The 20,644-nt window shown below is 40.2% G+C and overlaps 1 protein-coding gene across 3 annotated transcripts in view; it reads right to left on the reverse strand.

Moving 5' to 3' along the window:
* Positions 1-6,645: 6,645 nt before the first annotated feature.
* The window catches only part of LOC113888431 (multidrug resistance-associated protein 4-like), a 155,739-nt gene continuing 141,740 nt past the window's right edge, over positions 6,646-20,644 (reverse strand). For all 3 annotated transcript variants that reach the window (XM_027535557.1, XM_027535558.1, XM_027535555.1), the window contains 2 exons: positions 17,673-17,807; positions 6,646-7,338 (listed from right to left, as the gene is read on the reverse strand). In XM_027535557.1, coding sequence (XP_027391358.1) covers positions 17,673-17,807 — 135 coding nt within the window. In that variant the 3' untranslated portion in view covers positions 6,646-7,338. The remainder of the gene's footprint in view (positions 7,339-17,672; positions 17,808-20,644) is intronic.

The following is a 20,644-nucleotide window of genomic DNA, read 5'->3' on the forward strand; positions in this document are numbered from 1 at the left end:
TAATGCTATTAAAAATCTGATCATGCAGACTACAGCCTTGTTTAACTCAATGAAATGAAGCCATGCCATGTGGGGCCACTCAAGACAGATGGGTCATGGTGGAGAGGTCTGACAGAATGTGGTCCACTGGAGAAGGGAATGGAAAACCACTTCAGTATTCTTGTCTTGAGAACCCCATGAACAGTATGAAAAGGCAAAACGATAGGATACTGAAAGAGCAACTCCCCAGGTGGGTAGGTGCCCAATATGCTACTGGAAATTAGTGGAGAAATAACTCCAGAAAGAATGAAGGGATGGAGCTAAAGCAAAAACAACACCCAGTTGTAGATGGACTGGTGATAGAAGCAAGGTCTGATGCTGTAAAGAGCAATATTGCATAGGAACCTGGAATGTTAGGTCCATGAATCAAGGCAAATTGGAAGTGGTCAAACAGGACATGGCAAGAGTGAACGTTGACATTCTAGGACTCAGTGAACTAAGATGGACTGGAATGGGTGAATTTAACTCAGATGACCATTATATCTACTACCGCGGGCAGGAATCCCTTAGAAGAAATGGAGTAAGCTTCATAGTCAACGAAAGAGTTCGAAATGCAGTACTTGGATGCAATCTCAAAAACAACAGAATGATCTCTGTTCATTTCCAAGGTAAACATTCAATATAACAGTAATCTAAGTCTATGCCCTGACTAGTAACACTGAAGAAGCTGAGGTTGAATGGTTTTATGAAGACTTACAAGACCTTTTAGAACTAACACCCATAAAAGATGCTCTTTTCATTATAGGGGACTGGAATGCAAAAGTAGGAAGTCAAGAAACACATGGAATAAGTAACAGGCAGGTTTGGTCTTGGAGTACAGAATGAAGCAGGGCAAAGTGTAATAGAATTTTGCCAAGAGAAGGCACTGGTCATAGCAAACACTCTCTTCCAACAACACAAGAGAAGACTCTACACATGGACATCACCAGATGGTCAACACTGAAATCAGATTGATTATATTATTTGCAGCCAAAGATGGAGAAGCTTTATACAGTCAGCAAAAACAAGACCAGGATCTGACTGTGGCTCAGATCAAGAACTCCTTATTACCAAATTCAGACTTAAATTGAAGGAAGTGGGGAGAACCACTAGATCATTCAGGTATGACTTAAATCAAATCCCTTATGACTATAGAGTAGAAGTGAGAAATAGATTAAGGGACTAGATCTGATAGACAGAGTGCCTGATGAACTATGGAAAGAGGTTCGTGACATTGTACAGGAGACAGGAATCAAAACCAACCCAAAGAAAAAGAAATGCAAAAAAGCAAAATGGATGTCTCAGGAGGCCTTACAAATAGCTATGAAGAGAAGAGAAGTGAAAAGCAAAGAAGAAAAGGAAAGATATACCCATTTGAATGCCAAATTCCAAAGAATAGCAAGGAGAGATAAGAAAGTCTTCTTCAGTGATCAATGAAAAGAAATAGAGGAAAACAATAGAATGGGAAAGACTAGAGATCTCTTCAAGAAAATCATAGAGATACCAAGGGAACATTTCATGCAAAGATGGGTGCAATAAAGAACAGAAACGGTATGGACCTAACAGAAACAGAAGATATTAAAAAGAGGTGGCAAGAATACACAGAAGAACTATACAAAAAATATCTTCATGACCCAGATAATCAGGATGGTGTAATCAGCAACACATACCTAGAGCCAGACATCCTGGAATGTGAAGTCAAGTGGGCCTTAGGAAGCATCACTACGAAAAAAGCTAGTGGAGATGATGGAATTCCAGCTGAGCTATTTCAAACCCTAAAAGACGATGCTGTTACATCAGCAACTTTGTAAAACTCAGCAGTGGCCACGGGACTGGAAGAGGTCACTTTTCATTCCAATTCCAAAGAAAGTCAATGCCAAAGAATGCTCAAACTACTGCACAATTGTACTCACGCTAGAAGAGTAATGCTCAAAATTCTCCAAGCCAGGCTTTAGCAATATGTGAACTGTGAACTTCCAGATGTTCAAGATGGTTTTAGAAAAGGCAGAGGAACCAGAGATCAAATTGCCTACATCCTCTGGATCATCGAAAAAGCAATAGAGTTCCAGAAAAAAAAAAATCTATTTCTGCTTTATTGACTATGCCAAAGCCTTTGACTGTGTGGATCACAATAAACTGTGGAAAATTAAGAAGGAGATGGGAATACCAGACCACGTCACCTGCCTTTTGAGAAACCTGTATTCAGGTCAGGAAGCAACAGTTAGAACTGGACATGGAACAACAGACTGGTTCCAAATAGGAAAAGGAGTATGTCAAGGCTGTATATTGTCACCCTGCTTATTTAACTTATATGCAGAGAAACGCTGGGCTGGAGGAAGCACAAGCTGGAATCAAGATTGCTGGGAGAAATATCAATAACCTCAGATAGGCTGATGACACCACCCTTATGGCAGAAAGTCAAGAAGAATTAAAGAGCCTCTTGATGAAAGTGAAAGAGGAGAGTGAAAAAGTTGGCTTAAAGCTCAACGTTCAGAAAACTAAGATCATGGCATCCAGTCCCATCGCTTCATGGCAAATAGATGGGGAAACAGTGGAAACAGTGGCTGACTTTATTTTGGGGGGATCCAAAGTCACTGCAGATGGTGATTTCAGCCATGAAATTAAAAGATGCTTACTCCTTTGAAGGAAAGTTATGACCAACCTAGACAGCATATTAAAAAGCAGAGACGTTACTTTGTCAACAAAGGTCCATTTAGTCAAGGCTATGGTTTTTCCAGTGGTCATGTATGGATGTGAGAGTTAAACTATAAAGAAGGGTGAGCACCAAAGAATTGATGCTTTTGAACTGTGGTGTTGGAGGAGACTCTTGAGAGTCCCTTGGACTGCAAGGAGATCCAACCAGTCCATCCTAAAGGAGATCAGTCCTGGGTGTTCATTGTAAGGACTGATGTTGAAGCTGAAACTCCAATACTTTGGCCACTTGATGCGAAGAGATGACATTTGCAAAGACCCTGATGCTGGGAAAGATTGAAGACATGATGAGGAGGGGACAACAGAGGAGGAGATGGTTGGATGGCATCACTGGCTCAGTGGACATCAATTTGAGTAAACTCTGGGAGTTGGTGATGGACTGGGAGGCCTGACATGCTGCGGATCATGGGGTCACAAAGAATTGGATACAACTGAGTGACTGAACTGAATTGAAATGAAAATATTGATAATGTATTGTAGGGCCTTTTGAAAGCCTGTGTGCTCTAATTTTAAGTTAAATATGATGGTAAGAATTAATAAAGAGGATAGTGCTAGAGAGGGTAGTACTGATTGACAGCTCATCATATATACAGCATTGTTCAAAAGCATTGAACATATCCAGCATTTTTTCTTACCTGTCTGGTATTAAATATCAGTTTTATCTAATTTTACATTTTCAGTCTAATTGAGACCTAATCAATGATCCACTGTTGTCGGCTAGTGTGCAGCTCAGCCACGTGCCCTTCCACCCCATAGTGCAACCCTCACACTGGTTCCTGGGGTGTTTAGGATCCCACCCATCCTGAGGGTGGATGTCACAGCAATACAGATGGTTTTGAGTTTCTAGGTTTCTTTAAATTCCCGTACTTACTTCTAACCAGGCTACAAACAGGTCATGGACTGGTAGTAGTGCACAGTCCTCACTGTGAGTATCACTGTCATGTGATAGTTATGATAACTATGATGTCATAGTTAATCTTTGCAGCAGCCTTCTGATAATTAAGAAGGTATCCCCCACCTCACCTTTCAGACAAAGACCCTGAAGCACAGTGGGCTTCCCAACCTTAACAGCCCACACTCACCACATAGCAGAACTTGAATCCAAACCCAGTCAGTGCCCAGAGGAGCCAGTATTTACCCCTGACTCCAGAGCTTGTGCTCCTCCCCGTGTGCTTGTGCCATTTTAACTACAGGTGGAGGAGGAACAGTTTGTTTTAGGCCATCAGATGAGGACCTCCTCAAGTACACCCTCTACATTCCACAAACCTCCTTCATCCACACCCATCCTGTTCTCCTCTCCTGGTGATAAGAATCTCCAAGGTCAGTGATTCCACCCTGTGTCTTTGGATGCTCTTAGTCCATCCATCATCCCAACAAAGCAATGGTTCAAGAGCAGGAACTATTCATTTTCCAAACAAAGAAGCTGAGGTTCAGAGGTTGAGATGCTTACCCGAGCATGTAACTAAGACTACGTGGCTGTAGGCTGTCCAGAGCCTATTTTGTCAAGGATGGTGCCATTCTAATGTCCTGGCACCTTGGCTGGTCACTGCTTTCCCACACCCACACTGCTAGTGAGTAGTAAAGGGCAGATCAGTGTGGCTGACTCCCAAACCAGGGCTTTCATTATCCCAGGCTACCTCTTAATATCTCAAAGCTATAAAGTTGAGAAGGAAGGCTTGCACTCAGTCATCATTTGTTCATTCCACAAACATTTACTGAGCACCCTCTGTGAACAGGCACTCTGCTGGAAGCCATAATCAGTGAACAGGGCACAGTTTCAAGTCTTTTTCTCACTTAGTTTAGTGAGAAAAAGACAACGTGTGAACACTCATACTCAGGGCAGGCTACATGCACAACAGAAAGAACAGGCCCCTTGTTTAAAAATAAGGTCTCTCAAGATGGTGACACAGGACACTAACCCAGTATGGTTCAGTTTAACACAAGAGGTGCTCAGGGTAACACACAAATCTGAGTTACCTAGGATGCTGACTGAAGTTAATGTGACTTCCTAGAAGAGGTGACAACTGGGCTGACCCGGGAGAATGAGGATATCTCCCCTACATGGACCTTCTCCTCTATTTTTTAGACCAGAGGGTATTCAGGAGAATCACTGAGTCATCATTTTGACTTAAACATCAGTCATCAAGTGTCTCCCCCACAGTACACCCTCATCACCTACCTCTGGAGCTGTGATACATGCCCAGGGGGGACATGGAGATGTGCTGTCCTGACCTCCCTTCAGGGACCCGTTGTCCAGCAGCTGTAAGTGCTGCCAGTGGGCACCTTAAACCACCAGCCCCTGTGGGGGCAGCCAACGTGCAATGATCCATCCGGGTGGAGGTATAAAGGCCTGGTAATTGGATGTGTCAGGGCAACCCTGAGGGGCCATCTTCATTCCAGACCCCCATGGGCTCAGGTCAGGTCATCTGGCCAGTGATTCAGCTTGATCCTTCCCTCTGCCTTACCCTGTTTTTTTCCCTCCTGATTCCACAGTGTTGACCCCAACAGCAGCCCTGAAACACATCCCAGCACTAAACTCCATCTGAGTCTGCATCCCAGAGAACCAGCCTGCAACACTTATCAGAAAACATTCCAGTATTTGGGGAGGATTTTTATTGAAAATTACTGGTTATACATGTATTTATAACATTTTAAAACCCCTCAATAAAACACAAAATGGTAGAAACAAGGACCTTTTGTGTGAATGTGGTTACCTATGGTTTAAAATTCACAATCTTAATGTTGTCTGACCAAGTAAAATTAAGTTATATGTTAATAACAAAAGAAAACTATATGTTGAACCATATGAAACTGCCACTTTATCACTTATAAAAAAGACTGAATGTTAGCAGTCCCACATGGCTGAATCTAATTTAAAAAATCCATTCAAATTTGAAATTTAGAGACCAGTATATTTATGAATAACTCATGGGTAAAAGATAGAGTTAATGGATGAAATTAGGAATTAGAAAATAGATAATACTATGGCTATCAATGGTGTTGAATACCAAAACTTGCAGGTTTCAGCTAAAGTGGATCTTAGGGGAAAAGTCAGCTTTATTTATATTAGAAAAATAATGATGTTAATAATCTCTTTTCAAATTAAGAATTTAGAGGAAAAACCTCAAAGTTAAGGAAAAGTTGAAGGAAAGAATGATATGATGAACTGGGGAAAAAAGAGAGCATCAATCAAGCAGAAAGTTGATTCTTTGAAAACAGGAAAAAGTTATGCAAGATTATTTATAAAAAGAAGGTTAAAAGAAAATTAGAAAGCCAAAAGAACACAGTTAGAGGTGCTGCAGATATGAAACATATAAGATAAATAAATTTTTATCTTTATGTGAATAAATTTATGCCAATCAAGAAAAACTCACAGGAAATAACTTATCAAAATGACTCTGCGAAATAACACACTGAATAGGAAAAAACATAATTACCAAAAGTTACCCAGACAATGCAGCTACACAACACTGTGAATGTGATTAATGCCACTGGATTATGTGACTAAAAATGGTTATATGGTAAATTTTATGTTATATATACTTTACCACCATTTGTAATGTAAAAAAAAAAAACAAAAACCTAAAATCCTCTATCTAGAAGACAGTCTAGCATATGTCTGTCCTTCATTAGCAAATCCCTTAGAAGGGCTCCTATTTTGAGAAAGCATATTTTCTCTTCCTTCTCTTTTAGAACATATAATATTGTCCTTCAGTATTTTTTGTTGTTGTTGTTGTTGTTGTTACTTAAACTAGGCTTATACCAGGGCTTCCCTGGTGGCTCAGAGGGTAAAGCCTCTGCCTGCAATGCACGAGACCTGGGTTCGATCCCTGGGTTGGGAAGATTCCCTGGAGGAGGGCATGGCAACCCACTCCAGTATTCTTGCCTGGAGAATCCCATGGACAGAGGAGCCTGGTAGGCTATAGTCCACAGGGTCGCAAAGAGTCAGACACAACTGAGGACTTCACTTTCACTTTCTTTCACTTAAATTATAGTATATTATACATTTTCCTATCAGTTTTCTCTATAGTATTTTAACCAGAGGTCTTTTGGTGGAAAAATGGATCCTAGTCATGTTAAAGGAAGTGGTGACACAAAACAGCAACTTCACACAGTCTTCAAGTAAACAGAATCCCTGATATAACTGGAAAGTAATATGTAATTCTGGAAACAGTGAAAAACAAAAACACCTATGACAACTTTGTCTCAAATCTTAGAAAATGAGTTTGGCTCTGGAGTCTCTCAAGACACAAAACCTGGGAAACGGCTATTATTGGTGGTCTGCACCTCTGATATGGATAAGAAAGAAAGTAATATAACATTTAAGTAAACATAATAAATCCTTTTTCAAGAGCTTGAAATCATTTAGTGAAGGTGGAGAACTCACATTTTGTAATGTGTAAATATTTGTTGCTGGTGTAAAACAAGTAGAATATGGTTTATGCAGTGCAAAACCTATTGGAAAAAAGCCTTTGGAATAGACATGAACTCATGGTAGAATCACAGTGTTGACTCAAAAGTTGTGAAGGCTGAGGGCTGTCCACTGGAAACATTCATAACCACATCGTCACTTTGAGTAATATTTTGCTATCTCCTTTTGAAGTACACCTGAGGGAGAAAAAGACAAAAACAACATGTTTAAAAGTTTTAAAGTGCTCCTCCTAAGGCAACACATTTCTAGGTTTCCTTCTAAATGTGAAGCAATCATACTACTATTGGAGACACAGTTTTAGAAAACCAGGGTTATATTTATTCTATGGAGGAAGCAGCCCCATTAAAACCCCCAGTGGGTCTGGACGTAATGCCAAATAACCTGTAGATCTCCTAGATTTCTGATCATTCTGATTCACAGATATGCTTTACCACTATAATAAATTGATAAGCAAAATCATTTTATTCCCTGAAATAAATTAAAAACAGGTTAACAAAGAGGATAGGAAATCTAGCATCTGAACAGGGTTTATCATTTTCACACATAAAAGGAGCACAACAAATTTGGATGTTAGTATCAGGTTGTTATGTTTATATTTTATAAACTCTGATTGACAGGCACTGAAACACTGGCATATATGTATGAAATATCCTGGTGTTTAATTTGTGTGGCAAAGCAGTTATAGGGCCTTATAGAGATGTGATCTGTGGATAGTGGGTCCCAAGAATGAAAAGAGAATCAAAAGTGCTAACAATGACTCAACCAAGAGACTTCTCTAAAATGTAAGATGATACCCAATGGTAGGACAGATCTGTGCCAGACCTTTGAGCTCTTGAATTCTACCAAATTCTAGCTGAACTGGAAGAGATACAGGTCTTCTCAGTGTATACTCAGAACACAGAGGAAATGAAGTGCTGTCAAGTTCCACAATCATCAGTTCTTAGTATCTGTGTTGTATCTCGGTTCTTTACAGATGCTCATAACAAAATAAAATAATGTCAGGGCTTGTGAAGCCTTATCTCTAAACATGTTTGGGCAAAAAAACTACTTCAAGTGTAACTCTTTATCCTCAAAGAAGAATGTGAAAGTTTCATTTGAGTCTTTAAAACAGAAAATGTATCATCTATCACAGGCTGACTTGTTTCACAAACTGGATTGCTTCAGTTCAGTTCATTTTAGTTGCTCAGTCCTGTCTGACTCATATGATCCCAGGTCTCTTTTATAAAACCTGCCTGCCAGTGCATTTTGGGTGCTGTAAACAAAGTTATCATGACAGAGAATGAATTTCACACAGGAAACAGAAAAACACTAGGACAGCTACCTTCATAGTAACTGCACTTTCTTACTCTCTTGTTACTAACATAACCTGCTCTACATATGAAATGCTATATATTTAAATGTCACTTAATGAGAAAAATAAACCCTCCAAGAATGATTGGGCCCACTGGCTGAAATCTGAGGCTATTTCCATTGTAATGGAATTTAAAAATAAAGCCTTTGGTGGGAGTCGGGCGGGGGAAGGGGGGCGGTTGGTTAATTGCCTATCATCACCCTCCTCCATTTTATTAACCTTGACATATTTTGTGACTATAGATTTATGTACTCTTTTGGTGAAACTAAAAACAGTTAAAGGAACAAAGGAAAATTAATTTCATTTTCTACTGCTTAATATTCTTTCCAAAATCATCTGGTTCCTTTCTCCATAACCCTTCTCAATACAATTATTTTATAAATAAAATATTATTTTTAGCAACTTTTAACTGAAAAGGACTTTGGTTCATGGTCTGAAATACCTGAACTGAATACTGCAAAGGATCTTCAGCAGTTGGGGACCCCTGATTTAGAGTCTCTAAAGCAACCTAGAAGAACTATGGGTTTATTTGTTTTATTACTGCGAGGCAAGGTTTCTGCCTACAGCCTTTTACAAAATGACCCCACTTTTATACCATAAAATGATCTATATTCTTCAAGCACTTAAGCATGTGCTCTCTCATCTGATCCCTGTGATAAGTGTGAAGAAGCCAGCAGGGCTGTAATCTTGCTCTACACACAGGTGAAGACCTGTGGCTCAGAAACCTTGGGGGACACAAGGCCACATGGATGCTAAGTGCCGCTTCCATCTATTCAAATGGGTACAGGCTCCTGGAACTAAGATATGAGAATTTTATAACTCCTGCACTGGTCATAACAAACATCCTCTTCTAACAACACAAGAGAAGACTCTACACATGGACATCACCAGATGGTCAACACCGAAATCAGATTGATTATATTCTTTGCAGCCAAAGATGGAGAAGCTCTATACAGTCAATAAAAACAAGACAAGGAGCTGACTGTGGCTCAGATCAGGAACTCCTTATTGCCAAATTCAGAGTGAAATTGAAGAAAGTAGGGAAAACCACTAGAGCATTCAGATATGACCTAAATCAAATCTCTTATGATTATACAGTGGAAGTGAGAATAGATTTAAGGGCCTAGATCTGATAGATAGAGTGCCTGATGAACTATGGAATGAGGTTTGTGACATCGTACAGGAGACAGGGATCAAGACCATACCCATGGAAAAGAAATGCAAAAATCAAAATGGCTGTCTGGGGAGGCCTTACAAATAGCTCTGAAAAGAAGAGAAGTGAAAAGCAAAGGAGAAAAGGAAAGATACAAGCATCTGAATGCAGAGTTCCAAAGAATAGCAAGAAGAGATAAGAAAGCCTTCTTCAGTGATCAATGCAAAGAAATAGAGGAAAACAACAGAATGGGAAAGACTAGAGATCTCTTCAAGAAAATTAGAGATACCAAGGGAACATTTCATGCAAAGATGGGCTCGATAAAGGACAGAAACACTGTGGACTTAACAGAAGCAGAAGATATTAAGAAGAGGTGGCAAGAATACACAGAGGAACTGTACAAAAAAGATCTTCACGACCCAGATAATCACGATGGTGTGATCACTGACCTAGAGCCAGGCACCCTGGAATGTGAAGTCAAGTGGACCTTAGGAAGCATCACTATGAACAAAGCTAGTGGAGGTGATGGAATTCCAGTTGAGCTAATTAAAATCCTAAAAGATGATGCTGTGAAAGTGCTCCACTTAATATGCCAGCACATTTAGAAAACTCAGCAGTGGCCACAGGACTGGAAAAGGTCAGTTTTCATTCCAATCCCAAAGAAAGGCAATGCCAAAGAATGCTCAAACTACCCCACAATTGCACTCATCTCACATGCTAGTAAAGTAATGCTCAAAATTCTCCAAGCCAGGCTTCAGCAATATGTGAACTGTGAACTTCCTGATGTTCAAGCTGGTTTTAGAAAAGGCAGGGGAACCAGAGATCAAATTGCCAACATCCGCTGGATCATGGAAAAAGCAAGAGAGTTCCAGAAAAACACCTATTTATGCTTTATTGAGTATGCCAAATTTTTTTGACTGTGTGGATCACAATAAACTGTGGAAAATTCTGAAAGAGATGGGAATACAAGAACACCTGATCTGCCTCTTGAGAAATTTGTATGCAGGTCAGAAAGCAACAGTTAGAACTGGACATGGAACAACAGACTGGTTCCAAATAGGAAAAGGAGTACATCAAGGCTGTATATTGCCACCCTGCTTATTTAACCTATATGCAGAGTACAACATGAGAAACGCTGGACTGGAAGAAACACAAGCTGGAATCAAGATTGCCAGGAGAAATATCAATAACCTCAGATATGCAGATGACACTACCCTTATGGAAGAAAGTGAAGAGGAGCTAAAAAGCCTCTTGATGAAAGTGAAAGTAGTGAAAAAGTTGGCTTAAACTTAACATTCAGAAAATGAAGATCATGTCGTCCAGTCCCATCACTTCATGGGAAATAGATGGGGAAACAGTGGAAACAGTGTCAGACTTTATTTTGGGGGGCTCCAAAATCACTGCAGATGGTGACTGCAGCCATGAAATTAAAAGACGCTTACTCCTTGGAAGGAAAGTTCTGACCAACCTAGATAGCATATTCAAAAGCAGAGACATTACTTTGTCAACAAAGGTTCATCTAGTCAAGGCTATGGTTTTTCCTGTGGTCATGTATGGATGTGAGAGTTGGACTGTGAAGAAGGCTGAGTGCCGAAGAATTGATGCTTTTGAACTGTGGTGTTGGAGAAGACTCTTGAGAGTCCCTTGGACTGCAAGGAGATCCAACCAGTCCTTTGTGAAGGAGATCAGCCCTGGGGTTTCTTTGGAAGTAATGATGCTAAACCTGAAACTCCAGTACTTTGGCTGCCTCATGCGAAGAGTTGACTTATTGGAAAAGACTTGATTCTGGGAGGGATTGGAGGCAGGAGGAGAAAGGGACGACAGAGGATCAAATGGCTGGATGGCATCACTGACTCGATGGACATGAGTCTGAGTGAACTCTGGGAGTTGGTGATGGACTGGGTGGCCTGGCGTGCTGCGATTCTTGGGGTCGCAAAGAGTCGGACGCGACTGAGCGAATGAACTGAACTGACTGTGCTGTATTAGGTGATGTCATGAATAGACAAAATGACACCTCTGTTACACCCTAGGAACAAAGAAACTTCAAAAAACCTCAATCAGATCTGCTTCATCACAGAACAGAATCGATGATAGGTATTTATTCTTGGAGCTGAACTGTGTCCCTTCTGAAAGGCTGTTGCTGAATCATGAAAGACACTGCGATTCTTGGCATCCAGAGGAGAAGAATTCAATCTGGGGCTAGTGATGAGGCTTAGTCATTCAGAGCTTTTATGTAATAAAGTTTTATTAAAGTATAAAAAAATAAAAGAGATAGAGAAAGCTTATGACATAGACATCAGAAGGGGGCAGAAAGACTGCCCCCTGCTAGTCTTTAGGTGGATGTTATATAGCTACTAGTAGTAGCAGTGTTAGTCGCTCAGTTGTGTCCGACTCTTTGCAACCACATGAACTGTGGCCTGCCAGTCTCCTCTGACCATGGGATTCTCCATGCAAGAATACTGGAGTGGATTTCCATTCCCTTTTCCAGAGGATCTTTCCAACCCAGGGATCTAACCCAGGTCTCCTGCATTGCAGGCAGATTCTTTACCATCTGAGCTACAGGGAAGATCCATATAGCTAATAACAGTCTGCTAATTAGAGAAAGGAAATGTCTCAGAACTTAGAGATTGGCACCAGGCCCCTCACAAACAATGTACATTTTGAGATAACATTGACATAAGGTGAGTTGTCCCTGGCCATGAAATGATTGACATGAATCTTGAAGAAAGGCAGGTTTCTAAGCAAATACAGTCTCGTTGACATAATTTAAGAGAATATTTGCATGAGTAAAACATACTGGTTTGTCATGTCAATTCTGAGTCTTAGGGGGAACCCACTTGAAGACAGAGTCTAGGGTAAATACATAGTTCATTTGCATAGTTTAAGACAAATATTTCCATAAGAAAAATGCTTTGGTTAGCTCAAGGTTTGAGAAAGTTAAGTTCAGGTGGAACCAGGTATCCTTATGGCAACACAGAATTTTAAAAGAAACCTCTTTTTAAATTTGTATCAGTTCAGTTCAGTCGCTAAGTCCTATCCTACTTTTTGTGTCCCCATGGACTGCAGTACACCAGGGTTCCCTGTCCACTACCAATTCCCAGAGCTTACTCAAACTCATGCCCATTGACTCATTGATGCCATCAAACCATCTTATCCTCTGTTGTCCCCTTCTCCTCCTGCCTTCAATAATTGCCAGCATCAGGGCCTTTTCAAATGGGTCAGTTCTTCACATCAGGAGGCCAAAATATTGGAGTTTCACCTTCAGCATTAGTCCTTCAAATGAATATTCAGGACTGATTTCCTTTAGGATTGACTGGTTTGATCTCCTTGCTGTCCCAGGGACTCTCAAGAGTCTTCTCCAACACCACAGTTCAAAAGCATCAATTCTTCGGTGCTCAGTTTTCTTTATTGTCCATCTCTCACATCCATAAATGATTACTGGAAAAACCATAGCTTTGACTAGATGGACCTTTGTTGGCAAAGCAATGTATTTGCTTTTTAATATGCTGTCTAGGTTGGTCATAACTTTTCTTCCAAGGAGCAAGTGTCTTTTAATTTCATGGCTGCAGTCACCATCTACAGTGATTTTGGAGCCACAAAAAATAAAGCCTATCATTGTTTCCACTGTTTCCCCATCTATTTGCCATGAATTGATGGGACCAGATGCCATGATCTTCATTTTCTGAATGTTGAGCTTTAAGCCAACTTTTTAGCTCTCCTCTTTCACTTTCATCAAGATGCTCTTTAGTTCTTCACTGTCTTCCATAAGGATGGTGTCATCTGCATATCTGAAGTGATTGATATTTCTCCTGTCAATCTTGATTCCAGCTTGTGCTTCATCCAGCCCAGCGCTTCTCATGACATACTCTGCATAGAAGTTAAATAATCAGCATGGCAATATATACCTTTGATGTAGTCCTTTCCCGAATTAGAACCAGCCTGTTGTTTCATGTCCAGTTTTTACTGCTGCTTCCTGACCTGCATATAGATTTCTCAGGAGGCAGATCAGGTGGTCTGGTATTCCCATCACTTGAAGGATTTTCCACAGTTTGTTGTGATCCACAGAGTCAAAGGCTTTGGCATAGTCAGTAAAGCAGAAGTAGATGTTTTCCTGGAACTCTCTTGCTTTTTTGATGATCCAGCAGATGTTGGCAATTTGATCTCTGGTTCCTATGCCTTTTCTAAATCCAGCTGCTTAAATTAACATCTGGGAGTTCACGGTTCACATACTGTTGAAGCCCAGCTTGGAGAATTTTGAGCACTACTTTGCTAGCCTGTGAGATGAGTGCAATTGTGTGGTAGTTTGAGCATTCTTTGGCATTGCCTTTCTTTGGGATTGGAATGAAAACTGATCTTTACCAGTCCTGTGGCCACTGCTGAGTTTTCCAAATTTGCTGGGATATTGATTGCAGCCCTTTCACAGCATCATCTTTTAGGATTTTAATTAGCTCAACTGGAATTCCATCACCTCCACTAGCTTTGTTAGTAGTGATTCTTCCTAAGGCCCACTTGACTTCATATTCCAGGATGTCTGGCTCTAGGTCAGTGATCACACCATTGTGATTATCTTGGTGTTGAATATCTTTTTTGTATAGTTCTCTGTATTCTTGCCACTTCTTCTTAATATCTTCTGCTCTGTTAGGTCCATACCATTTCTGTCCTTTATGGAGCCTATCTTTGCATGAAAGACAACCTTGGTATCTCTAATTTTCTTGAAGAGATCTCATCTTTCCCATTCTATTGTTTTCCTCTATTTCTTTGCACTGATCACTGAGGAAGGCTTTCTTATCTTTCCTTTCTATTCTTTGGAACTCTGCATTCAAATGGGTATATCTTTCCTTTTTCCCTTTGCCTTTAGCTTCTCTTTTCTCAGCTATTTGTAAGGCCTCCTCAGACACCCATTTACCTTTTTGCATTTCTTTTTCTGTGGATATACATTTGTATAGAGAAGGGGAAAAAATGTATCACTAGTAGTTTGCTTCCTCCTGTAGCTTGAGAGAGAGATAAAAAATGTCTGACACTTGCAACCTACTCCCTCCATTTGGAGCCCCCTGGTCTTCCTGCCTGTTATGCTCTCATCTCCAATTTTACCTGTTGAAGTCCTAAACCCCCCAGTACCACTTAATTTGACTGTATTTGGAGACAGCATTTTTAAAGAGGGAATAAAGTTAAAATGAAATCATACAAGTGGGTCCTAATCTAACAGACTGGAGTTTTCATAAGAAGAGACCAGGACACAGGCTCACACAAAGGGAAGAGCATGTGAGACACAGAGGGAAGACGGTGTCTACAAGAGAAGGAGCAAGACCCAGAGGAAACCAACCCTGCTAACACCTTGACCTCTGACTTCCAACCTCCAGGGCTGTGAGGATATAAGTTTCTGCTGTTTAAGTCGCCTACTCTTTGGTCTTTGTATGGCAGCCCTAGCAAACTACTGCCCCCTTTAGCTTTATGTATCTAAAAGGGACTTTCTCTATTTCATGGATCATCCAAAAGGATCAATCAGACAGTGTCAGCTCACCTGAGCTATCACTTGTTTGTTGAATGAGTTCAACAAACTGTGATGTGGAAGCACCTTCTCCCAGATATTGGGTTTTCTTTTCAGATGAATGAATTCTGTTCTATTAGTGAAAACCTTATGACTTAGGCTAATGCTCCCCATGTTATAGCTCTGAACAATGCATTGATATCTGATGCTTGCACATTCAAAAAACTGATAATCTGACAATTTATCCTCCTAAGAGAATGCAGAGTATGCAGAAGTAATGTCAAGATGGGATGAGAATTAAGAAATGTATTTCATTCTGTAGAGGTGATCTGAGCCAGTGGCAGGACTGAAATCCAAGAGTGAGGTTCTGTCACCCTGTGAATTTTGGTGACTGGCCCTACCTTGGCTGACATGTGACAGGAGCAGTGTTCTCAGGCTCTACAGAGAACGCAATACCTAGGACAGCACCCAGCCTCCCCAACAATTCCCCCTCTGTGCTCCCTGAACCAGCTCAGTGACCTTCAGTGAACTCTGAATACACTCTCTTCATCCATGACATGGGATAAAAATGGACCATCAGGACAGTAAGTGAAATCATACATGTGAGAACTATATAAAATAAATTATGAAGAACTACACAAATGTAATTTACCATTAATATTGTTAGAGTAGGTGCAGGATTACTAGGCCAGGAATCACAAGATTTCTAATTCTATGACCTATGTCTGCTTCAGTATGTATGTTACACTTGATTTAAAATATTTACTGAAAGGACAAATTTCTAATTCTGTGTCTGCTGCACTAGCTTAACACCAGTTACATACATAGGGCCACCTTCCTTCTAAAGCACCTTAGTTTCTTCACCTGTACAAAGACAGGGTTGAATCCTATTATCTTATTATCTGAACCAATCTAAAATTGTGTGCTATTTCTCATTACTCAATGTCATGATAATATAGTTTTAAAATGAAGACTTTGACATACAGGTGGGAACACTACTTTTTGATGTGAAATGCCTAAGGTCAAAAGAGCAAAAGAGTTTGGGAGATTCCTGGCTCTCTAGGTCTCAGGAGGGATGGTCTGACTGGGAGACACTCTAGTGGATAAAAGTACTCTGTGAATTTCAGGCATAAAAAAAAATACAGAGTTCCTTGTTCAGCTTCTCAACATTTGCACACAATGTAAGTACTTATGAAAAGTTCTGAACAGAGACTTCCTTCTTCCAGAACCTAAGCCTGAACTCTAACTCTGCCAACTCTTCAGCCAGCTCTGGGACCCAGGAAGTCTCCTACCTGATGAGCAGCGGAAGGTCCTGCTCTGCATTTCCTCATTTGTAGAGAGGATTGAGAGGAGACTTGATGAACTCAGGCCACATTTTAGAGAAATCTTTCATATACAAGTATTTAAGATACTGGGACATGTTTTCTTTAAGACATTTAAAATATTACACAAATAACAAATAATCTTATTCTATTTACAAGTGAAAATCTGGGAAAGGCATAAAAGTGTGAAGAAGGGGACATATAAAGATAATTTAACACCCAGAGATAAACTTTCCATAGGGAAGCCACATCCCACCCTGAGCCACGCATGTTAAGGGGCAAGAACACCAGACCTTCCTTCCCTCCCTCTGTCTTCCCATCAACCCCAATCCCACTCCCACCTTGTCCCAGAAAGAATTACAGATGGCTGCATGACAGTGGCTAAGCCTCTTAAACCAGACCTTGGTTACCACTACACCTCTGTTAGGAAGACACCACGTGACCTGAATGTCACTCACTGAGCCCCTTCCTCACACCACACACAGTGCTTAGTGCCTCACACATCTCATCTCTGAGAAAGTGCTCTGTAAACCTTCAGGCACCATTCAGTATAGAGTGTGAAGGTATTGTGAGTTCTTGATTTGTCCTGATGACAGTTTCATCTTCTAGAATATAGAGGAAGCATGGAGGGCAAATGGACCTAATTCTAAACAACAAAGAATTAGGGAGAAAGTGATAATTTCAGGTAAGAGTTTTCTTTACAGATTACAAAAGAGAAGAGACCTACACCTTTCTCTGGAAGATCTTCCTAGAATCAAAATATTCCAAGATTTTTCCCCTTAAACTCTCAAATTTCCTGGATGTTCCTCAACAGAACTTGTATCACAAATGTGCTGAACACCAATCAGAATGAATGTAAAGGGTCTTCAAAATCAGGGTGTTCAGTGCTCCATGAGAATCTCAACTCAAAGTCCAAAAATGTGAAAAGTTGAATCCAAAACCTCTGTCTCAGGCACAGGTGTGTGCACACAGAAGGATTCACACATCCCAACCCCACCCCCAGCACTGCTGCAGATTCTCAGTAGACCTGCCTTCCACCTGCCACATGTTGTTAAGACTCAGTCATGAAGCTTCCTCTCTGGAGGCTTCTAATTGAAAAGAGCACAGAGTACATGTTCCCAGACCCTTGGTGGAGATCTTGTGAAGAGTAAACCCTGGAGGTGAATTTTAATTACAGCTTCCCGCAGCAGGCTCACCTATTTTGCCCTTTTGGTGAGGGCAGCAGCCTCCACCTCGCCCAGTTGTTGCACCATCTTGTAAAATAGGCTGTTTCTATTTTGCAGCAAATTATATGGCAGATTATATTCTTTCCATGTCCCTGAATCCAAAACCTGTTAACAGCAGAAAGAAATCCATTAGCACAGAGTATCTCCCAGTAACATAATTCAGACAATATTTCAAAAGGGGGCAGGTCAGGGAGAATTTGGGTGGTAGGACTGATATTTAAATGGTTTGATTACTCTGTTTTATTAGGGAGACAAAGGCCCCGCCTGACCTTTCATTATTATATGGTTATAGGAAAGGAAGAAAATGAAAATTTTAGAATATGATTACTGGAACTGGACAGTCTGTAGCATTTTATATTCTGCCCAGGGCATTTGGGGTGTTGTCATTAGTTAGTGCTTTTAGCTCTCAGACTCTGAGCTTTGAGGGCTATTTATACAGATACACAGAGTTGGGAAATGTCTTGATTCAAGAAAATCAGACTGCATTTATTTAAAAAGTAGGTTGACATCATACAAACCACATGGCAGTGTCCTGGACAACAAATTACCTGTCAAGTTGATTTGACAATCTGAGCAATATTTGGGGGAAAAAAAGTAAATGCTTCCGGAATTTCATTAGGGTCCTGGATTATGTCAGCCCCTACTGGAAGGACTAATGCTGAAACTGAAGCTCCATTACTTTGGCCACCTGATGGGAAGAGCTGACTCACTGCAAAAGACCCTGATGCTGGGAAAGTTTGAAGGCAGGAGGAGAAGGGGACGGCAGAGGATGAGATGGTTGGATGGCATCACCGACTCAATGGACATGAGTTTGAGCAAACTCTGGTAAGTAGTGAAGGACAGGGAAACCTGGAGTCCTGCAGTCCATGGGGTCACAAAGGGTCGGAAACTGAGAGACTAAGTGACTGAACAAAAACAAGAGGGGCAGAATCCCTTGTACAAGAGATTAAGATGCTTCTTGAAATTGGCTGTGGCTGTAGTTTATTATGAGAGTGGAAGGCTGGCAAAAAGAGCTGCTGTATAAGAATCTTTTCTAGAACTGCTCCACACAGAAGGAATTTCTAGAAATCAAGTTTTCTTTTGGGATAAGGCAATAAAAGCAAATAAGAAATTGAGCTCCAAATTGAAGTAATCACAGCCTGCACAGCACATGGGGCAGACCAACATTAACTGCCTAGGATCTGAATCTGTTTTCACAAATTACCTTTATTTGCTTCTTTCTCTTTCTTAAGCTAGCTGCCTTTCATCCCTTTTATTGTTCATTAATAAACCTGTTAGTTGGACATTGAAAGGGAGAAGAAGGGGCTCTTAACTCTGCCTTTCTACCTATGAGTGACCTTGGTTAATGCATGTGGAGGGGGAAAAGTACCTGAAACAATTGACCCAAATAACAGAACTACAAAAACAGTTCTGATGTTAAGTGGAATTTAGTTCTTTATTTAGGTCATATTTAGAGTAAATGTATGTGGTATGGGCCTACCTGGTGGCTCAGTGGTAAAAGAATCCACCTGCCAATGCAGGAGTCACAGGTTTGATCCCTAGTCCGGGAAGACCCCACATGCTGTGGAGCAAATAAGTTCATGCACCACAATTACTGAGCCCACATGTTACAACTATTGAAGCCTGAGCACCTAGAGCCTGTGCTCCACAACAACAGAAGCCTCTGCAAGAATTCTGCACATTTGCTGCCACTAGAGAAAAGCCCACACAGCAATGAAGACTCAGCACAGCCAAAAATAAATTAATAAAGCTATTTAAAAAAAAAAAGAAGAGAAGTTATTTTTTCCACATATAGGTATTGTAGTCAACGTCTTCCTTTTTATTTAATTGGAAACATTTTTTTAAGTCTCACAAAGGGCATTTTCCTATTAATCTTTTGTTTATACTCTAAATCATTGTTAAGAGCAGCTTTCTCAGAAGAGTCCAAGAATAATTGAATGTCTCATCCTCATAATGTATTTTCTATATGCCAATTGGACCTGCCAATTTAGATGCCCTGAATGTGCAGTTTTACTTAAACATAGCATAATAGAACATAACTGCTCCTCCTGATGTAGAAGAAGAAAAACTGCAGTTTTAAAACACAGGTCTCCAAATATCTATGTTCAATTAATCTATGAAAGATTAGGTAAGAATATATATTAAAGAAAAGACAGTCTCTTTGCTAGATAGTACTGGGAAAGCTCCACAGGTAGAAATGAATGAAATTAGAATCCTGCCTCATACCATACATAAAAATAAACTCAAAATAGTTTAAAGACCTAAGATAAGACTGGGTACTATAAAACAAAAGGAAAACACAGGCAGAGAACTCTTTGACATAAGTCACAATATTTTCTTAGATCAGTCTCCCAAAGCAAAAGAAATAAAAGCAAAAGTAATTGGATCTAATTAACCTTAAAAGGCAACTTAAACTTAGGGGCTGCAAGAGCTAAGATGGGACATAGACTGAAAAAAATGGCTGGAAACAGAATTTTACCAAGTTAGCCTTCACATTTGCTGGCTTGATTAAAGATTCTAGATATTTCAGAAAAAATAAACATAAAGCAAATCTAAATTATCTTTATGTACAGAAAAATAGGTATAGTTTTGGATTTTTAACATCCCTTATAAGAAAAATCTCGTATAATTTCCCACTATGTACCCGCACTTTCTGTAACACAAGTTAAACTATAAACTAAATCACACATTCAAATTGGTGTGATAATAATCCTTGAACCCCAGGATCTCTCCAGGAACCCAACCTTGAATTACTTTCAAGCTCTAGTAGGTTAAGTAAAAGCACATTATGTTGGATAAGTGAGTTACATAAGCGCAATGAAGACGTGTTTATCAAACCTGTTTATGTGTAGATATTCCTGGTAGCTGTCTAGACAGAAAAATTAAATGGACTCACTGCAAGATAACTTGATCCACTTCATTAGCAAGATGCCATCAGTGAA

The sequence above is a fragment of the Bos indicus x Bos taurus genome, unplaced genomic scaffold, assembly GCF_003369695.1.
Source record: "Bos indicus x Bos taurus breed Angus x Brahman F1 hybrid unplaced genomic scaffold, Bos_hybrid_MaternalHap_v2.0 SuperScaffold_100126, whole genome shotgun sequence".
NCBI classification, from domain to species: domain Eukaryota; kingdom Metazoa; phylum Chordata; class Mammalia; order Artiodactyla; family Bovidae; genus Bos; species Bos indicus x Bos taurus.